We start from the raw sequence: 17,759 nt of genomic DNA on the forward strand, positions 1-17,759 counted from the left end.
ACTAATATTATAATTTGCAACTTACACTTTTATTTTATTTTACATGCAATTTATTCACAAATAAACAAATAACATGGCAATCAAATTTAACGATATTTATAAATTAATATGAATAGTCTTTGGCAGAGCGAAATTTAACTATAATATACGAAATGTTTAAGCGTAAATGGGTGCGTATTTCTCGTAAACCTGGACGTAGGCCTCCTCGGCGGCAGCCTTTGACAGACCCTTGCGTGAGTTCCATGCGTCCCACATGGCTTTCCTCTTCAAGTCCAAAGCGCCTGGCTTCTCAATGTTCACATCACCAACAGTAGCCTGCTTGAAGAGACCGTAGAATTCCAAGAATTCGGCGTCGGTGGGCTTCTTTGAGAAGTTCTTTGCTTTTTCGGTTGCTTCTGCGAACTAAAGTGCGGAAAAATTTAATAGTAAAACATCAAATATGTATAGTAATCAGTTATGTGCGTCCACTTACAGACACCATTTTGTAGCTGCTGTTGGTTGTTCACGTAACTGTGGTAGAAATCAACTAACTTTAAACTAGCCTCGCGAGCATTTTTATACTCCTAAAAATACGAATATATCCGAGCTTTGTTAGTTAATGCTACTAATCGCTAGATTACGCAATCTTTTTAAACTAAAAATAAAAAAAAAACAGTGAATAAGCATAAAATGAAGATATATGACAGTCTGCGGCAAAATCTGTGGAAATTGATTAGATGACGTTGAGAAAGTCAATACTATTTTATGGTAAAGAAATTTCGCGGAGTTTGCTGTTAACTCTTAATCTAGCCGGGAAGGAATTTCGGCTGATATGAATTATGTGTGGTTAGGGAAATCCTAACAGTTTTAAGTAGTGTGGTAAATCACTACCGAGCACTGCGTTAAAATAATGACGTGCTTTATTTATACACAATCAGATAAATAATATTATGATGAATATACTTGTACATTCATGTGTTGCATACAATTAGGCGTCAGCAAAAAATTACTGCAGCTTGATTGTGTTACAATTTTACATTTGAGCTGATGCCTAGTTTTTGCCAGTGATTAACTATTTACCGCTCACCTGCACCACGGTATTGATTTATTTTGGTTTAAGTTGCAAAGAGGTGTGAGAAATTTCCATGATGTCCTATAGGAAGTAAGTAAAAGATTAGGGGGAATTATTTTAAATGTTTGTAAAACGTTATGTGAAACAAATAAAGAAGGGTTCGTTAGTAACCGAACATTTTATACTCTTGCGGCTTGCATCACCTCTTACATCACACATTTTGACTAAATATACTGAAAAGTGAGATGGAATTTAAAATTATGTTATATGGGTACTTTATTCCTAATTCACCCTTTTTCGCACAGTGACATGAGAATGTCAAGATAATATGATTTATCGAATTTAGTTGTCGAGTAGATCCAGATATATGTAATTTCACCTAAAGGTGGGCGCTCATAGTACAATTTTGACTCTGACTCCCATAAAGCTCTTTTGTATCATCCCGAAAGTAATATTTAATATCTATGACGCATTTAGTTATTGATTTATCGCACTTGTAGTTAGATTTTAACACATGAGAAGTGGACGGGGTAATCATCAAATTTCACCTATTTTCTCATTGTGGTAAGAAGTGTCAAGGGGATTTGTCCTGCGCAAATTTGGATGATATAGCTTGAATGGTTTGCGAGATAAATATATACATTAAAATATTAGGGGGATGGCCACGTCCACTTATTAAATATTTTTTAAACCATAGGCGCTCCTCATTAATGCGATTTGTTTACGAAATTACAGTTTTGTATGTTAATTTGCGGCTTAGTTATAACAATTTATAGGTGTTCGAATAATCGCCCAATATCAAATGTCTTATGGCACCAAGAAACATGTGTTCCAAGTTTCATTTAGATATATAATTTTTACGCACGGACGGTCGGACGGACAAATGGAAAAAAATAAGCTTCTCGAGAATTTTAATACAAACTTTTAATATTTTATTATAAACTTTAATTAAATTTAAATTTTGTATATATAGCTCATTTTGAGGCGATACAACAATTAAATTTTCCACGCACCTCTTGTAAACCTCATCTTTATAATTATAACTGCATGTGTTAGTTCAACAATGGCCTACATTTTCGATATAAAACCAGCTATACACTAAGTTCTCCATATTCGGTGCATGACATAGTTCATTTATTTGTAAAAGAGAAAGCACTATTTGTGGTGAAAGAATCTAATTGAATTTCATATTGTAATATATGAGAAGTTGCGCGATCTAACGGTTAATAATCCGTAACAAATTTCATTCAAATTGGTCGAATAGTTGTTGAGGTACGGTATTTCACTTAAAGGTACTCCTTTCGCACTATATTCATAAGTAAGGAAACACTAAAGTCATACGAAACCGTATATTGGGCACATTCACAATTTATAAGAAGTCAGGGCGAGTAAAATCGTGAATTTATTTTTCCAAATTATCACAACTTTATTCCGAAGGATGTTCTTCTTCTTCCGTTGTAGACAAGTTAACAACAGCGCGCCATTCGTTTCTTCTTTTTGCAATTTAGTTTCGAGATACTAAGTGCAGCCAGGTCGTTCTTCACTTGATTTATAATAAAATATATCAATGTCATCGTATATCTCGTACAGCTCATCGTTCCATCGATTGCGATATTCGCCGTTGCCAATGCACAAATGATCATACATCTTCTGCAAAGCATTTCTCTTGAACACTTCTAAGGACGACTCATCAGATGATGTCATTATCCATGCGTCCGCACCATATAACACGACGGAATGATGGGGGAATTGTACGTCAAGAGGGTACTTCACTTTTCAATTGCCTACTCAGTCCAAACAGCCCCTGTTGGCAAGAGTAATTCTGCTGATACTGTTGTTGGCATTGTTGGCTGGTGCCGAGATAGAGAAAATTATCTACAACTTCAAAGTTATGACTGTCAACAGTGACGTGGGAGCCAAGTCGGGAAGAAGAAGATGATGCATTCACCTTGTCAATTGTATTTGAATAGCGCGGCCGACATTTCATCTTGGCACTGGCACCTGCCACTTTGTTGTTCTTCAGGCGAGCAATTGCTATTCGAGCCTCATCCTAGTCGCGCAATGGAACATCTATTCCATCGTCATCGATTGGAAAGTCGGGCTTGCCATCTCCAGATGTTACACTTTCACTATCGTTTAACTGGCAGGAGGTGGTGCCTCCATAACTTAAGTATGATTTGAGCATCAGCTACTAGATCACTGCACTGGGTCCTACTGTTGATATAATCATCATATGGGAACGTATCGTTACATATTTTAATTCCATATGGTAAGGAAAATCTCTCACTTTAATTTGTTAGGATAACTCACAAACTGAAATTAGATGAATTGAATGATTGAAATACATTTGACATATAGTATACGAGTACAAGGTTAAATTAACCTGAGAAACAGAAATGTTTTTAAAGTGTATAAGGGGATCCTTAAACTGGCCATGATTATATGGTTAGTAATTGTATGCTAGAAAGTCCATGTCTAATTGAGAGATCGCAAAAAAAAGAAAGAAAAATCAAAAGTAATCGTCCAGTAATGCATATATTGAATTAATATGAAATAAAGTTTTACTGACTTTCGGTTCCTACAAATTGCGAGAATACTTATTGTTGGTTTGCACTCGACCTCACTGTTCCCCTACTTGTTATTTTTATACTTTATTGCATATCATAATTCAGATTAATGTGTAGGTGCAAGAATTGTGCATTTTCCGTCGGTACAATAAATTTCCGTATGTCGATTCCATATTGATAAAAATCGGCTTATCAAGCGCTGATAAGAATGTAGATTTGATTAATCGATAGATTCATGCAGCTGGGCAAAATAGCTAGAAATTTGGCGGTGGTCGCTTATCAATCACGCTAACTCACTTCCGCAGGTTATAGTTTTTTATAGTACAATAATCTAACATTTTTAGTTTCAAATATGAACGTATTTAATAGTTGTTGCTTTAATACATTACATGTAATTTATAAACTTAAAATATATGTACATAAATACATTTTATCGAAGTTTAAACATAGAAGGAGTTTTAATGTTCATTGGGTTACCAGAAACAATTATTCTGTAGCTACATATACATATGTATATCATAGATTAGAGGGGGCCAATATTTTTCTATATACTAACTTTGCATAAGAGACTGTGGGTGTAAAACTGGTTTCGAGACACCGATTTTTAAGGCCATGTTTAAAAAACCTGAATAATCGACTGTCTATGAAAGTGATAACATGAGAAAACATAGAGATATCATCTTGTAATTTTACACCCGTCTCCTTGGAATAAACGAAAGGTTGGTGTTGTAAAACCTATAAAGTGCTATTACTAAGCTGCAAATTAAAATACAAAACGGTAATTTGGTACTTGGACAGTAGAGGTCAGTATCTGTGGTTTGAAAAATTATGTGGTTGTAGTCCGTCCTTCTTCCCTACTTGCTTAGTAGGAATAATTTCAGTGCCTTTAAAGACGGTGATTATAATAGGTGAAATCAGTAGCAACCACGCCCACTCCCTATGTTAAGGTTGTGTTGAAAACTACAATATGTATAGTTTAGTACAGTTAAAGTTAAATAAATATGCCAGAAGCATTAAACTTCAGCAGTGAGATGGTGCGAAGTGGCTTCATAGGAGCCAGTGTAAAAATTGGCAATGGGTCTGGCACCGCCCGCTTTTAGCTGAAATTATACACCTCAGGAAATTCTGGAGCAGTTTTACCGAATCCGGTATATAACATATAAAGTACAATTTTGGGGTCTATCTGATTCTTTTACTTCACAGTAAGTAAATCAAGGTCTAATAAATATATTGGAATGAAACTTTGCGCAAAGACTGCGCTTAAGGTGTAGGTCACACGTCTAAGTGTGTTTATTGAATAGTCTACGGGGTTTGTCCGGAAAGTAATAGGACTGAATCGATTAAAAAAAAAATTATTGAACCAATCGTTACAATTCTATAAAAACTTTCAAAATAGGCTCCTTCTGCGTCAATGCATCGCTGCCAACGCGATTTCCAAGCTTTGAAGGCGTCACGGAAGGCATTCTCCGGAATAGCCTTGAGAGCCGAGCTACATGCTGCTTGGATACCCTCTGTCGTCTGGGCGGTTGCGGAAGCGTTGGGATGTCGGCCTTGGATAGGTAGCTGTTCACAGGAAAGACAGTGTAAGCCGGAGCGTTGTCAAGGTGTAGCTTCTAATCGCTTGCGATGTCTTGTCGGACCCGATTGTCCCTTCGTTTGAGTCTCTTGAGGATTTCCACGTAAAACTTGGCTGTGACGGTTTGTTCGGGAGGAACAAATTCGTGGTGCACGATGCCTTTGATGTCAAAAAAGACAATGAGCATCATTTTCTCTTTGGATTTGCTCATTAATCAGCGACCTCTTCCCGGCCCTCCAAAAAGACCTGGTGCCACCGAAACACACCACTTCTTGCTAAAACAACTCCTGGGTAAGCTTGCTTATCATATTAAACGTCTCTGTCGCAGATTTACCGAGTTTCAAACGGTGCGCGCACACACCAAAGTACAGTCGCGGCGGAAGAAAATCAGTTATATGAGTTCCTTTCCTTTGCATTTTTCTACAAAAATTCTTATATAACGCCCATTTTGATAATAATATGTCAAAAAAAGGGGAAATTGGTTAGATTATTCCTGTAATTCGAACAAAAACTTAGAGAGACTATTTTTCTAAAAACAGTATGATACTGAATAAGTTACTGAGTTCCTTTGCATTTTTCTACAAAAATAGCGGACAGTTGTGAGATATAACCTTGAAACTTATATAACGCCCATTTATGATAATAATATGTCTTTCAGCCAAAAAAAGGGGAAATTGGTCAGATTATTCCGAATAACCTTTATACTTAATACAAGTTATCTGATATGAGAGACTATTTTTCTAAAAACAGTATGTTAATGAAATTTAAACATTTTGTTGTACAGTCGACTGCGGTTTACTTTCGGGCTTATACGCGTAAATCCACGATTCATCGCCTAACACGATGTCAAGATGTGTTTCGAAGCACTGCTATCGTATTTTGATAACATTGCTCTCGGCTCGAGCTGTTTTAGCGATTGACAAATTCCACGTTTTTTTTTGTTTATCTATTTTAAATTACTGTAAATATCACAAATAGCGCTCGTATATCAAAACATTCTAAGTATGCGAACCATCAAAAATATCAAACTTTAAAATGCCGAATATGTCTGTCAATTTGTCAGTATACCTGAGTAATACCCAATGGTAATGCTGATTCTTACACAACTTTCTTTAAAATAAAGCTTTACCCACACCTTGTAGTATTTCCCTACAATTGTTCTTTTCAAATTGCGAGAGTATAAGGTATTCGGCTGTCCTCGAACTTAGCCATATTTTATTTGTTATTATTGGGATAATTCCATATCCTAAATATTAGATTAGAAAGATTAGAAAGGTTCGCCATCTGCTTTAGGGCATATCGTATTCATATGCCATCATATTATTTATTAAAAGATTTGATCACATAATTTGACAAGTCAAGGAAGATTAAGAATAACTGATAAAGCAGTTAGCATTTAATTAAAAAATAAATTTATTCATATTTTGGTGCGTATTTCTTGTACACTTCTATGTAGTGAGCTTTCGCATCTTCGACGGTCAAACCGGCCTTCTCCTTCCAAGAGTTCCACAAGGCTTTACGGACTGGATCCTCTGGCTCATCGGTATTGCAATCACCAACTGTAGCCTGCTTATAATAGCCGTAGAATTCCAAGAACTCTTCCTGGGTAGGTTTCTTGGAGAAGTTGCGGGCTTTCTCAATGATTTCCTCAAACTGCAAGAAACAAATAAAAACATCTCAGCCATCTAAGCAAGTCCTGAACCTCTGAAAAATTGAAAATTAAATCGAATGAAGTGAACATACCGTGACCATGTTGCTAAAAATTAATGCTTTCTTTGCTTAAGACAGTTAGACATTGAGGTGCGCACTCCACACGGCTCATATTTATATAATAAATGTTTCCACGATAATACTTGTAGGTACTGCGAATAATCACAATTTTTGCTAATCAATGCAGTGTATTTATTGCGTGATTGCTTTATCTGCCGGTTTCTTTTAGTTATGTACATATGTATATATAATATAAAAGCTAATATGCTTTTGGATTTACTATTTCTGGCTTTGTGACTTCAATTATCACCCATCTTATCTTTTTAATAAATCATCGGTTGTTGCAAGCGAAGTTTGGAGTTGGTAAGCGTTCTCGTCTGTGAAATGAGGAAAATCTGGAGAAGGTCAACAATCACGTCCACAACAGAGAGTTTGGCGAGATATCCATTAAATTTGTCCTAATCCATAATTTATTATTTGTTTTCTTTACTGGCGTAGACACCGCTAACGCGATTATAGCCGAGTTTACAACAGCGCGCCGTCCTTCCCTTTTCGCTAATTGGCGCCAATTGGAGATTTGAAGTGTAGTCCAAGGTCCTATTCTACCTAATATTTCAAATGGAGTGGAGATCTTTCCCCTCCTATGTTTTCGTCGGCCGGTACTGCGTCGAATACTCTCAGAGCTGAAGTGTTTTCATTCATTCGGACGACATGACCTGCCCAGCGGAGCCGCTGTCTCTTAATGCGCTGTACTATGCCAATGTCTTCGTATATCTCATACAGCTCATCATCGTTTCATCGACTGCGGTATTCGCCGTTGCCAATGCGCAAAGGACCGAAGTTCCTTTCTCTCGAAAACTCGTAACGTCGACTCATCAGCTGTTGTCATAGTCCATGCCTCTGCACCATATAGCAGGACGGGGATGATAAGTGACATGTCGCATTTAGTCTTTGTTCGTCGAGGGAGGACTTTACTTCTCAATTGCCTACTTAGTCCGAAGTAGCACCTGTTGGCAAGAGTTTTTATGCGTTGTATTCTGAGGTTGACATTGTTGTTGGTGTTAATGGCGGTTCCAAGATAGACGGAATTATCTACGACTTTACTGTCAACATTGACGTGGGGCCAAGTCGCGAATGCGACGACTGTTTGTTTGATAACAGGAGATATTTCGTCTTGCCTTTGTTCACTTCAGACCCATTTGCTTCGCTTCTTCGTTCAACCTGGAGAATGCAGAACTAACGGCGCGATCGTTATGGCCAATGATATCGATGTCATCGGCGTACGCCAGCAGTTTTACGCTCTTGTAGAAGATTTTAACTTCTCTATTCAGCTATACAGCTCGAACTATTTTCTCCAGCAGCAGATTGAAAAAGTCGCACGATAGGGAGTCACCTTGTCTGAAACCTCGTGTCGACTGGCTCGGAGAGGTCCTTCGTGATCCTGATGGAGCTTTTGATATTGCTCAGCGTCAGATTACAAAGCCATATTAGTTTTGTGGGATATCAAACTCAGACATAGCGGCATAAAGACAGCTCCTTTTCGTGCTGTCAAAAGCAGCTTTGAAATCCACGAAGAGGTGGTGTGTGTAGATCTTCTTTTCATGGGTCTTTTCCAAGATTTGGCGATTAGGTCCAATCAGTTTGTTGATGGTGGGCTTTAATCTCTTACATTATATGCTGATAGAACCTTATATGGGATGTTGAGGCTTATGCCACGGTAGTTGACGCAGATTGTGGGGTCTCCCTTTTTGTAGATTAGGCAGAGCGCACTTAAATTCCAATCGTCGGACATTATTTCGTCCGACCATATTCTACAAAGAAGCTAACGCATGCTCTTTATCAGTTTTTTGCCACCGTATTTGAATAGCTCGGTCAGCAATCCATCGGCCCCCGTAGCTTTGTTTTTCTTCACACGGGTTATTGTTATTCGAAGTTCTTCATGGTCGGCCATCGTCATCGGTTGGGGAAACGGATTCGACTTCTCCCGGTGCTATGCTTTCACTGCCATTCATCAGGCTGGATAAGTGTTCCCTCCAAAATTTTACCCTGCTCTGGGCATCAGTCACTTAATCACCTCCGGGGTTCTACAAGAGTCTGGTAGCGACTTGAAACCTTCCGTTAGTCGCCGCATCTTTCCGTAGAATTTTCGACCGTTACCCTTATGAGAAACGATACTGACAAGAACTCATCAAATTTGATTGCCGAAAAACACTCGGAATTTGTTCCTAATAGGCATGAGGAAATATTTGTTCATTATGACAAGTCTCGACCTCATGTTGCAAGACCGGTGAAAAACTATTTGGAAAACAGTAGCATCACCTCAAAGTAGCAAAAAATGTATTGAATCATTCTTGGCCGTCAAGCTGACAGTTCTTTTAGGATGAAATTCACACATTGCCAGAAAGATGAACTAATATTATAGCTTCAGATGTAATACCTTGAAGAATACTTTGTGTAGTTTTTCTTAAATAATTTTAAAAGCACTGTTTCAGTCCCTATTATTTTGTCCATTATTTTGTTGTATGTATATGAATATTTAATAAAGGAACATATAGATATTTATTCAATCATAACACTTTATTCGAATAGATCGTCTTTTAAAACATACTTTTGGGCACAAGAGTTATCCGACTAACACATTATCAGCACATAAAATTCAAACATTCGCTTCCGATTGCGGCATGGCGATCACAGCGGCGATCAGTGGTTTCGTTTGGCGCGCTTTCAGCAGCATAACGCGTATTTGTGAATTATCTATCGTCAGTGTATGTGGTGGTAACTTAAGATTTGGATCCAATACTGCTACAATCTCAAAGTCGATTTTCAGCGGCACGCCAGGCAATATGCTGGGCAGCTGTAAGCAGGAGTAAATAATGTAATATTTGCATTTTAAGAAATACTGCAGTTCTCACCTTGGCCATTGATTTGTTTAGGGTGTAGTGACGACGATCGGCGTGGAGCAGCACAGTTAAGTTCGATGCCATTTTGTAGCTCGACATATTCTGTATAGTTAGATAAAGTCGAAACTCCGGTCCAATGCCACATACCTCCGCAGAGAGCTTGACAGGTGCATGAGTTATGTCACCAGAAATTGTGCTCTCCGATGAGTTGATGGCGTCGACAGTAGCACGGGCGGCCACGTAACGTAAGCGCCATAGCTCGGCTTGAAATGCGCCATAAGTTGCTGTTAATGAGAAAGGAAAACGGTATCGTATATATGTATGTATATTAAATTTTGTTGAAATAGAAGTTGAAGGTAATATTTAGCTTCCTCCAAAAATGAAAACTATTTTCGGTAAGAAATGATTTTAATTAAAAACTCTGACATTTAGGCTGCTTCAGAGATTTCTATTGTAAGCTGGTTTGGCTCTTTTGGGTTTATAGGGGGTCCTGCAATACCTTTTTCCAATATTCGTCTCTTGCAAAAGTGTTGCTCGCTTTATTTACATTCGTTTCTTCGTGCTAATCGCCATTGCCATTGTTTCTATAATTTCTTTTTTGTAATTATATACGGCTATACCGTGATGGGACATGGTTCCGAAGATTTTTCCTTCAAAATATAAGCAGTTAAAAACTGGGTAATCACTTACTCTTGGCATTTTGTTTTTCCCTCGCCGCTTGTTCCACAAATATCGAACTTTTTTTAGACTTCTCCAAAATCGTTTCAACCATCGCTTTACTTTCGACATTTCCCTTAAGTGCAAGCAGCTCACTGGGATCAAATGCAGCTGTCCTCTTTAGAATTTTCACGAATATCTCACCCTCAACACTAACCATATTCAGCACGTAATCTTCGTGACCGGTGCGCCCGAAGCACATCGCACCAATTGTTGACACCATGTGGAACTCATTGACCAAATAACGTTGCAAGTACAACTGCACCAGACCACCTTCCAACGCTACACAGCAGAGTGTGAGTCCTAGATGAGGCAGTGTAATCGGTATCATACACATCGGCAGCGCGGGAAGTTTGTTAACATACAATTGTTTGCCCTTCTTCGAATAACAAACGAGACGACAATCCATGGCACACACCGTTATCGTTTGATCCACTGGCAACAACATTAAGCCGGTAAATGGATGAGATATTTTAAATATCTCCTGGCCCTCCTTAACCGACTTACGCAGTAGATATACACCGCCGTAGCGTGTGGCGATTACAATGCGGAAATCGGTCTCGTATGTGCCATGCACGGCAATCATAGAAGGCACGGTCTCGTAGTCACAGGTTTTTGCTTGATAAATCAAGCCGAAACTTTGTGGTTCCAACACCAATATATCACCGTTATCGGTGGCAATTACCAAATGTGAGGGTGGATTCGCATCGCTGGATATACGTTCCAAGCAACCGAGTGCTACAATATTCGGGTGACGCATTACCGTTGCATCTGCATATTTCAAAATGAATTCCTGAAAAATATGGATAAATGTGAGAATTTGGTTTTCTAAAATTGTTAACTCAGCTCTACATTTTGTTCTTCTTGTGGCAACTGTATTAGTCTTTGGGACTTCCTTGACATCTTTGGGCGTTCAATGGACCTTAAGCTTTCGACTAAGGCCGGCTGCTGCTCTACGCGCACTGTAGGTAATTTGAGCCACAAATCTCTTTCCGACTCCTCCGCCTCCAAGCCGGGCACTGTGTATTTAAAATACGGTTTCATATTTCGAAAGAACAGCACCGATTCCGCGATGGCCACAGCAATAACTTCGAGTACACATACACATAGATATAATTTGCTTTTTTTTCAAATTGTGCAAGTGAACTAAATTAACCTACTTGGAGTTTTTGGCTCCGACTCGTCGCTGTAGAAGCTTTGTACAGCAGCTGGTATACCGTTGAGCTTCAACTCGGTATGCAACGTAGTGCCTCGAAAGATTTTCAAGGTCGCTGTGGGTTCATCCTCCAATGCAATGTCTGCCGCTATCAGTCGTACGTAATTGTCGCATTTAATATCGCACAATGTCATGCAGCTGGTGACGGTGTTTAGACGTGGTCGCGGCTCGTCTTCATCTACGATGACTTGTAGCCATTTGGCGTTGACGGACATGCTTTAAGCTGTAAAAAAAATTATCAAATGTTATCCACTTGAGTGTATTTTCGTAATGACCTAATGTCCAGCTGTTGGCAACTTCTTTGATTCCTTTTGACCATGTAATTATTCACTCTTTGTTTTGATACGCGTTTGTTTACCTTAACAACGCAAGGACACGTTTCCATGTTGCCACATTAGAAAGTTTTCCACGCTTTAAAGAGAAGTATAGAATATGTCTATATACTTATACATATATGAAATATTTTGAGATTATAATAAACCAAAACCGACGGAAATCAGTTCGTTTTATTACCAGAACTCTTGAAGCTACTTAGTTTCATTGAGATAACATAAATATACTTGTATTTTCAGATATACAATTTAAGATCGAATTTGTAGGCGAAGTTCGGTATAATCGTTATATAAGCTTCACTAGAAGTCATCGGTCAATCATACCACTTTTGGTTAGCTAATAATATTTAATCCAACTCTATCACTTAGCTTTAGTAAAGAAGCAAATTATACCTAGTGACCAGATCTTGCCAAAAGTGGCACAATACTCGTGGCAGAAGTCAAAGTTTTTATTGTGGGATATGCATAAAACACTCTCAAAATATTTTTTAGAAATGCTGTCGAGTTGATAGCACGAGTACAGGCATCCGGTTACGTAGGCTGGACTGCCGGGGACTTACCGAGTGGTTGAATAATTCAACGAACTTAATTATACATAAACAATATTTATTTTATTGAAATTAATAAAAAAAACAAGAAAAAACGTTAACTTCGTTGCACCGAAGCTAAGTACCCTTCACAGGTGCATTTCTGTTGGTAACTATGTGTTCAGTTTGTATGGAAGCTATATGCTATAGTTAACCGATCTGATCAATTTCTTCGGAGATTACATTGTTGCCTTAAAAAATAATCTATACCAAATTTCGTGAATATGTATCTTGTCAAATGTGAAAGTTGTCCATACAAGAACAAGATCGTTCAGTTTGTATGGCAGCTATATGTTATAGTGGTCCGATATAGGCCGTTCCGATCTGTACTGATCATTTACATATATATTTTATAGGGTCTCCGACGATTCCCTCTGGGTGTTACAAACTTCGTGACAAACTTAATATACCCTGTTCAGGGTATAAATATATTGAAAAACGAATCGTGTCACGGATTATTTTTAAAAATATCGAACATAATTTTGGAAAAGTACTTACCGGAGAAGAACAGCAAGTTATCTGTGCCCGGTATCAGCGTCCATCAGCTACGAACGGTAAGTGGTTTGCATAAGCTTCGATTTAGAAGTTCTTACATTCTCCTTGTCCTCCATTTTTTTGGATTCTCACATCTTAAGGGTATGCTGACTGCAAAAAAAAAATCTACCGACAATGAAGAAGTTAACGCCAAGACAAAAAAAGCATAAAATAAGTTCAATAAAAGCTTAATTTTCGTATCACAAATGCAAGACATTTTATTTATTGTACAATACCGGATTTTTATACAGACTCTATGTAGTTAATCTATTTGTATTATCCCGATATTCACCACACAACAACAACTCTTCGTCGATTTGAAAGCTGCTTTTGACAGAACGAAAAGAAGCTGCCTTTATGCCGCGATTTCTGAATTTGGTATACCCGCAAAACTAATACGGCGAACCTCCCTATATAATTTCGTCTATTTAGGAACGAGTATAAACACAACCAACAATGTCAGCCCGGAAATCCAACGCAGGATAACTCTTGCCAACAGATGCTACTTCGGACTGAGTAGGCAATTGAAAACTAAAGTCCTCTCTCGATGAACAAAAGCCAACCTCTATAAGTCGCTCATAATTCCCGTCCTGCTATATGGTGCAGAGGCTTGGACGATGACAACAACTGATGAGTTGACGTTGCGAGTTTTCGAGAGAAAGGTTCTGCGAAAGATTTATGGTCCTTTGCGCGTTGGCCACGGCGAATATCGCATTCGATAGAACGATGAGCTGTACGAGATATACGACGCTATTGACATAGTTCAACGAATTAAGAGACCGCGGCTACGCTGGCTAGGTCTTGTCGTCCGAATAGATGAAAACACTCCATTTTTGATAGTATTCGACGCACTACCTGCCGGGAAAACGGAGAGGGAGGAAGACCCCAATCCGTTACAAAGGTCAGGGCGCCAAACAGTGAAAAGGAGGATCGCTGTTGTGAACTCGCCATAACCGCGTAAGCGGTGACTTGGTCAATAAAGAAGAGGAAATGTCGATATTTCCTTATTAAACATATTATTTATTATTTTTGAATTATTTTCTCTCGATCTATAATGATCTCTAACGAACTTATTCAAAAAGGTTCGGCTATATCGAAATTAAGATTTTGTTTTTCTTGAACTACTACAATTTTAGGAAGGAGTAGAAAGGAAAGTTATATGCTCTGTTTTTAAGCTCTTAGAAGATTATCGATATCAACGCTATTTTAAATTTACATGTGATACACGATTTTTTTTCTAGAAATCATCCAATGTGAACACTTGGTCATATCGCTACATTAAAAGTAAAACTTACCGAGCTAAACGGGCTTAGATCTCCAAAAACCAGCCCTTAGCCGCATAAAATTCGGGTCAATTCCGGTAACGTAGAATCGCCTATTGCGGGAAGCTACCTCTAGCTGGTGCTCACCACTTTTCAAATACCCAATGTGTGAAAAATCGGAAGAGTGGTTTCACTACTAAAACTTGGGAGTCCTATCGTCCCATAACTCTCCCCAATAGTAAAGTCTTGCTACTTCCGGCCTTCACACACCACCTGAGCTTAGCAAACCACCAGAATGGCTTTCGAAAAACACCACCACAGCTCTTAGCGTCATAAACGCTCAGATAGTTCATAGTCTTAACCAAAAACCACCCTGTGAGAGGACGATTCTCGTAGCGTTAGACTTGTCAAAAGCCTTTGGCACAGTCAACCACACAACGCTTCTTGAGGACATCGAAAAATCTACGCTCCCTCCAGGACTAAAGAGATGGACTATGAATATGCTAGGGTGAATACCTTGCATCTCATTAAAACTAAAAATAGGTTAGAGTATGCTTGTGTTGAAAAAGTAGATTTTAATAGGACTAAATATATTTTGATGAAGTGCCTTGAGATCTGAAACTGGAGAAAGATCTGAGCGGTCGTTAATCATCCGTACTATTTCGAGATAAAAACTCAAAACTGAGAAGAATTAACATCTGGGTTCCACAGGGTAGTGTCCTCTCCCTGTAACACTTTCTTCTACCAAATCCACAGCGACCATGTTCACACACTGGTCGAAGGAGTACAGACTTCCGACTGTAAATAACCGTAAGATTTTAGGTGTGACCTTCGACCGCTTGTGCGCCTTCACTCCTCACACGATCGCGATTATTGCCAAAGTACAGAGCAGCAACAAAATCCTCAAGTCACTAGCCGGCAGAACATAGCGAAAAGACAAAGAAACATTGTGCCTTGGTGGCAACATACAAGGCAATCGGCCGGCCGGCCCTAAACTACGCCACATCAATATGGTCGCCTGGATGCGGTCAAACGCAGACGAGGAAGCTAAAAACATGTCGAAATATTGCACTCCGGACTACGACAGGATGCCTCTTGATGTCTCCCATTGAACAACTGCATAGTTAGGTTCGATGACAACTTATCTAATGCTTACCATCCTAACGGGATTAGATACCCACTACAACAATAACAACAACATCGCTTCATAAAAATCGGCACTTTACTCTATATGTAAAAGTATACTGTTGTGAAAAAAAAGCAATAAGCCACAGGGCGTATTTTTAAAAAACTAGTACAAGAATTGTCCGCAATTTTTTATTATTCTTTATGCGTCAATTACATCCATCATTTGGAAAGTGATACGAATTCGCACGTTCAGGAATGCCAATTGACGTGTTCGTGCTTTTGCTACCAGCTGAGCACGACACGCCCATTAATAAGAGGCTGTTAAAAGCCAAACGTGTTGAGCTCAATTCAAATTTCGACTTACATAGGCGCACAACAACTTACTCATGCCACACTTCAATTACGAAGTGAAGAAATTTCGCCTTGAGTGTAGACTGTGCAGATCAATTACCGGCATTCTCAACCACCACCGAATGACCAGTCGCCTAGACAGGTATGCAATTCGGACGAGCTAATGAAATCAATCAACAAACAAAATAAACAATGAACGAAGATCAACGAAAACCAGAATTGGCCATGACTAAGCCAGTGTTTGGAAAAAGTAGAAAATTGGAAGAAATGCAAAAAGTGGCAAGATAAGCAAATTATAGGAAGCTGAAGAGACGAAAAGGCGGAAATACCAGAAATAACGCAGTGGAAATTGAAACCGGTTTTGATGATGTTTATGCCGATGAATATGGTTAACTATAGAGCTGAGTTATGTTAAAGAGCATGACACGTATTGATCTGTATTTATTGATTTTTATGAAAATTTGCGGCGATAAGAAGTCGATATTTAGAGGAAATATTTCAATATGAGTAAATTTGGCAAAAATTTGGTATAGTTAAAAAAGTAAGCAAAGGCCATATTGAAGAAAAAACAAAAACAACGCCCTCAAAATTAGCGCATGCGTGAATGAGAGCTTTCGAATCCAATTCTTGCACTGCCTTGAATGGCAGTGATTCACGCGCCCACATTTCGTGCACAAATATAAATGAGGGAATTTTGCGGTCAGTTTATGTTTTGTTAAAAACTGCTGATGGCTATTTGCTGGTCGCTTTATCTGAGAGTTAACGGCACATTTATATACATATAAGTATATCCGTGCTCAAATTTTTTTTGCATATCAGCAATATCTGAAGAAAAAAACAATATCTGAGTAAAATGTTGAGTTAACGATTAATAAAGTTTTCAGGTACATTGTACATACATACATAAGTAAGGTTATAATATATTAGCATTCGAAAACAAGTAAAGGTTTTCTTAAACTTCCATTCGACTTGTTAATAACTCGGATTAGAAGTATTCATACATATGCATATACAAGTATATTCAAGAAAAATGGCATCACCATCGAAATGGTCTGTGATTATGTTTCGCCTGGACATTTATAATATTCATACATACATATGTATATATAAATTATAATTATTATGGCTATAATTCGAAAAAGATCAATCACATTATTGAAAACAACTGATCATAGAGCAACAATGTTTTCAGAACATTTCTTATGAATTTCTAAAATGCTATTATGTGCTAGTGTAGGAAGTGGGTGTAGATCTTGGAAGAATGCTTAAATTGAGCAGCGCTTTCCATTAAGGGGGGAGCCTGCTTTAGAAGTTTCAAAAGATCGATTTTTTTTGTTTTGCTAAAATCTCTTTAAAAATAATCTAAGAATATGTCCCCAAAGTTATAGATGGGAATTCGAAATATTTTCGAAGCTAGAAGGGAAATAGTGATCGAGCGTCTAGCAGATATATGAGCGCTTGGGCAGAAAGCGAAAACTTTAACGCGCGATTTATCGGCTTTTCATTTATACGGGTTTTCTTACTTGGCGGGCAGGATAGAAAAAAATCTAAACGTCGTATGGAATTGGGGCAACGTTTATTACCTTTGGCATTAAATTATCTCCTATTTAAACTAAAAAAAACCAAGAAAAGTCAAGTTAGAACATATTTTTAAACAACATAAAGTCAAATTTTTAAAATTTAATTTTCTATTTATAAAAAAGTTTTAAAATTTTACAATTTTTTTTTTTAGCATTTTTTTAGTTTAACTAGAAGATAAATTATTAAAAAATATGAATCTCTTTGAATTTTTTGTTTTCGATAGAAATAGCGACCTGCATCCTGCCCG

General features: G+C 38.1%; 4 protein-coding genes across 5 annotated transcripts in view; all 4 read right to left on the reverse strand.

Moving 5' to 3' along the window:
- Positions 1 to 12,308, reverse strand: part of LOC126761447 (protein melted) — a 59,069-nt gene extending 46,761 nt beyond the window's left edge. Inside the window, exon 1 of the mRNA XM_050477605.1 lies at positions 12,298 to 12,308. The gene's annotated coding sequence lies outside the window, so the exon portion shown is untranslated. The remainder of the gene's footprint in view (positions 1 to 12,297) is intronic.
- LOC126761457 (acyl-CoA-binding protein-like) lies at positions 56 to 532 on the reverse strand. The gene is made up of 2 exons (XM_050477631.1): positions 473 to 532; positions 56 to 402 (listed from the first exon to the last, which is right to left on the reverse strand). Exons 1-2 carry the CDS (start codon positions 479 to 481, stop codon positions 157 to 159), a joined length of 255 nt encoding a protein of 84 aa, XP_050333588.1. The 5' UTR covers positions 482 to 532; the 3' UTR covers positions 56 to 156.
- LOC126761458 (acyl-CoA-binding protein) lies at positions 6,480 to 7,010 on the reverse strand. The gene is made up of 2 exons (XM_050477632.1): positions 6,938 to 7,010; positions 6,480 to 6,847 (listed from the first exon to the last, which is right to left on the reverse strand). The coding sequence occupies exons 1-2, from the start codon at positions 6,944 to 6,946 to the stop codon at positions 6,608 to 6,610; spliced, it is 249 nt and encodes an 82-aa protein (XP_050333589.1). The 5' UTR covers positions 6,947 to 7,010; the 3' UTR covers positions 6,480 to 6,607.
- LOC126761450 (Bardet-Biedl syndrome 1 protein homolog) lies at positions 9,461 to 12,074 on the reverse strand. 2 transcript variants are annotated; one of them, XM_050477615.1, is made up of 6 exons: positions 12,013 to 12,074; positions 11,682 to 11,960; positions 11,374 to 11,609; positions 10,495 to 11,314; positions 9,817 to 10,088; positions 9,461 to 9,758 (listed from the first exon to the last, which is right to left on the reverse strand). In XM_050477615.1, exons 2-6 carry the CDS (start codon positions 11,950 to 11,952, stop codon positions 9,561 to 9,563), a joined length of 1,797 nt encoding a protein of 598 aa, XP_050333572.1. In that variant the 5' UTR covers positions 11,953 to 11,960; positions 12,013 to 12,074; the 3' UTR covers positions 9,461 to 9,560. The 2 variants fall into 2 exon arrangements, with proteins under 2 accessions (XP_050333572.1, XP_050333571.1); XM_050477614.1 differs by lacking the exon at positions 12,013 to 12,074 and having other exon boundaries at positions 11,682 to 11,999.
- Positions 12,309 to 17,759: the final 5,451 nt, after the last annotated feature.

The sequence above is a fragment of the Bactrocera neohumeralis genome, chromosome 6 (assembly GCF_024586455.1).
Source record: "Bactrocera neohumeralis isolate Rockhampton chromosome 6, APGP_CSIRO_Bneo_wtdbg2-racon-allhic-juicebox.fasta_v2, whole genome shotgun sequence".
NCBI lineage: Eukaryota > Metazoa > Arthropoda > Insecta > Diptera > Tephritidae > Bactrocera > Bactrocera neohumeralis.

Bases quoted from the DNA above. Each gene is read 5' to 3' on its own strand.
- LOC126761450 (XM_050477615.1), bottom strand. From the start codon at position 11,952: ATGTCCGTCAACGCCAAATGGCTACAAGTCATCGTAGATGAAGACGAG. The intron at 11,610-11,681 runs GTAGGTTAATTT...GTGTACTCGAAG, and splicing joins GTCGGAGCCAAAAACTCCAA to TTATTGCTGTGGCCATCGCG. The intron at 11,315-11,373 runs GTAGAGCTGAGT...CATATTTTTCAG, and splicing joins TGCCACAAGAAGAACAAAAT to GAATTCATTTTGAAATATGC.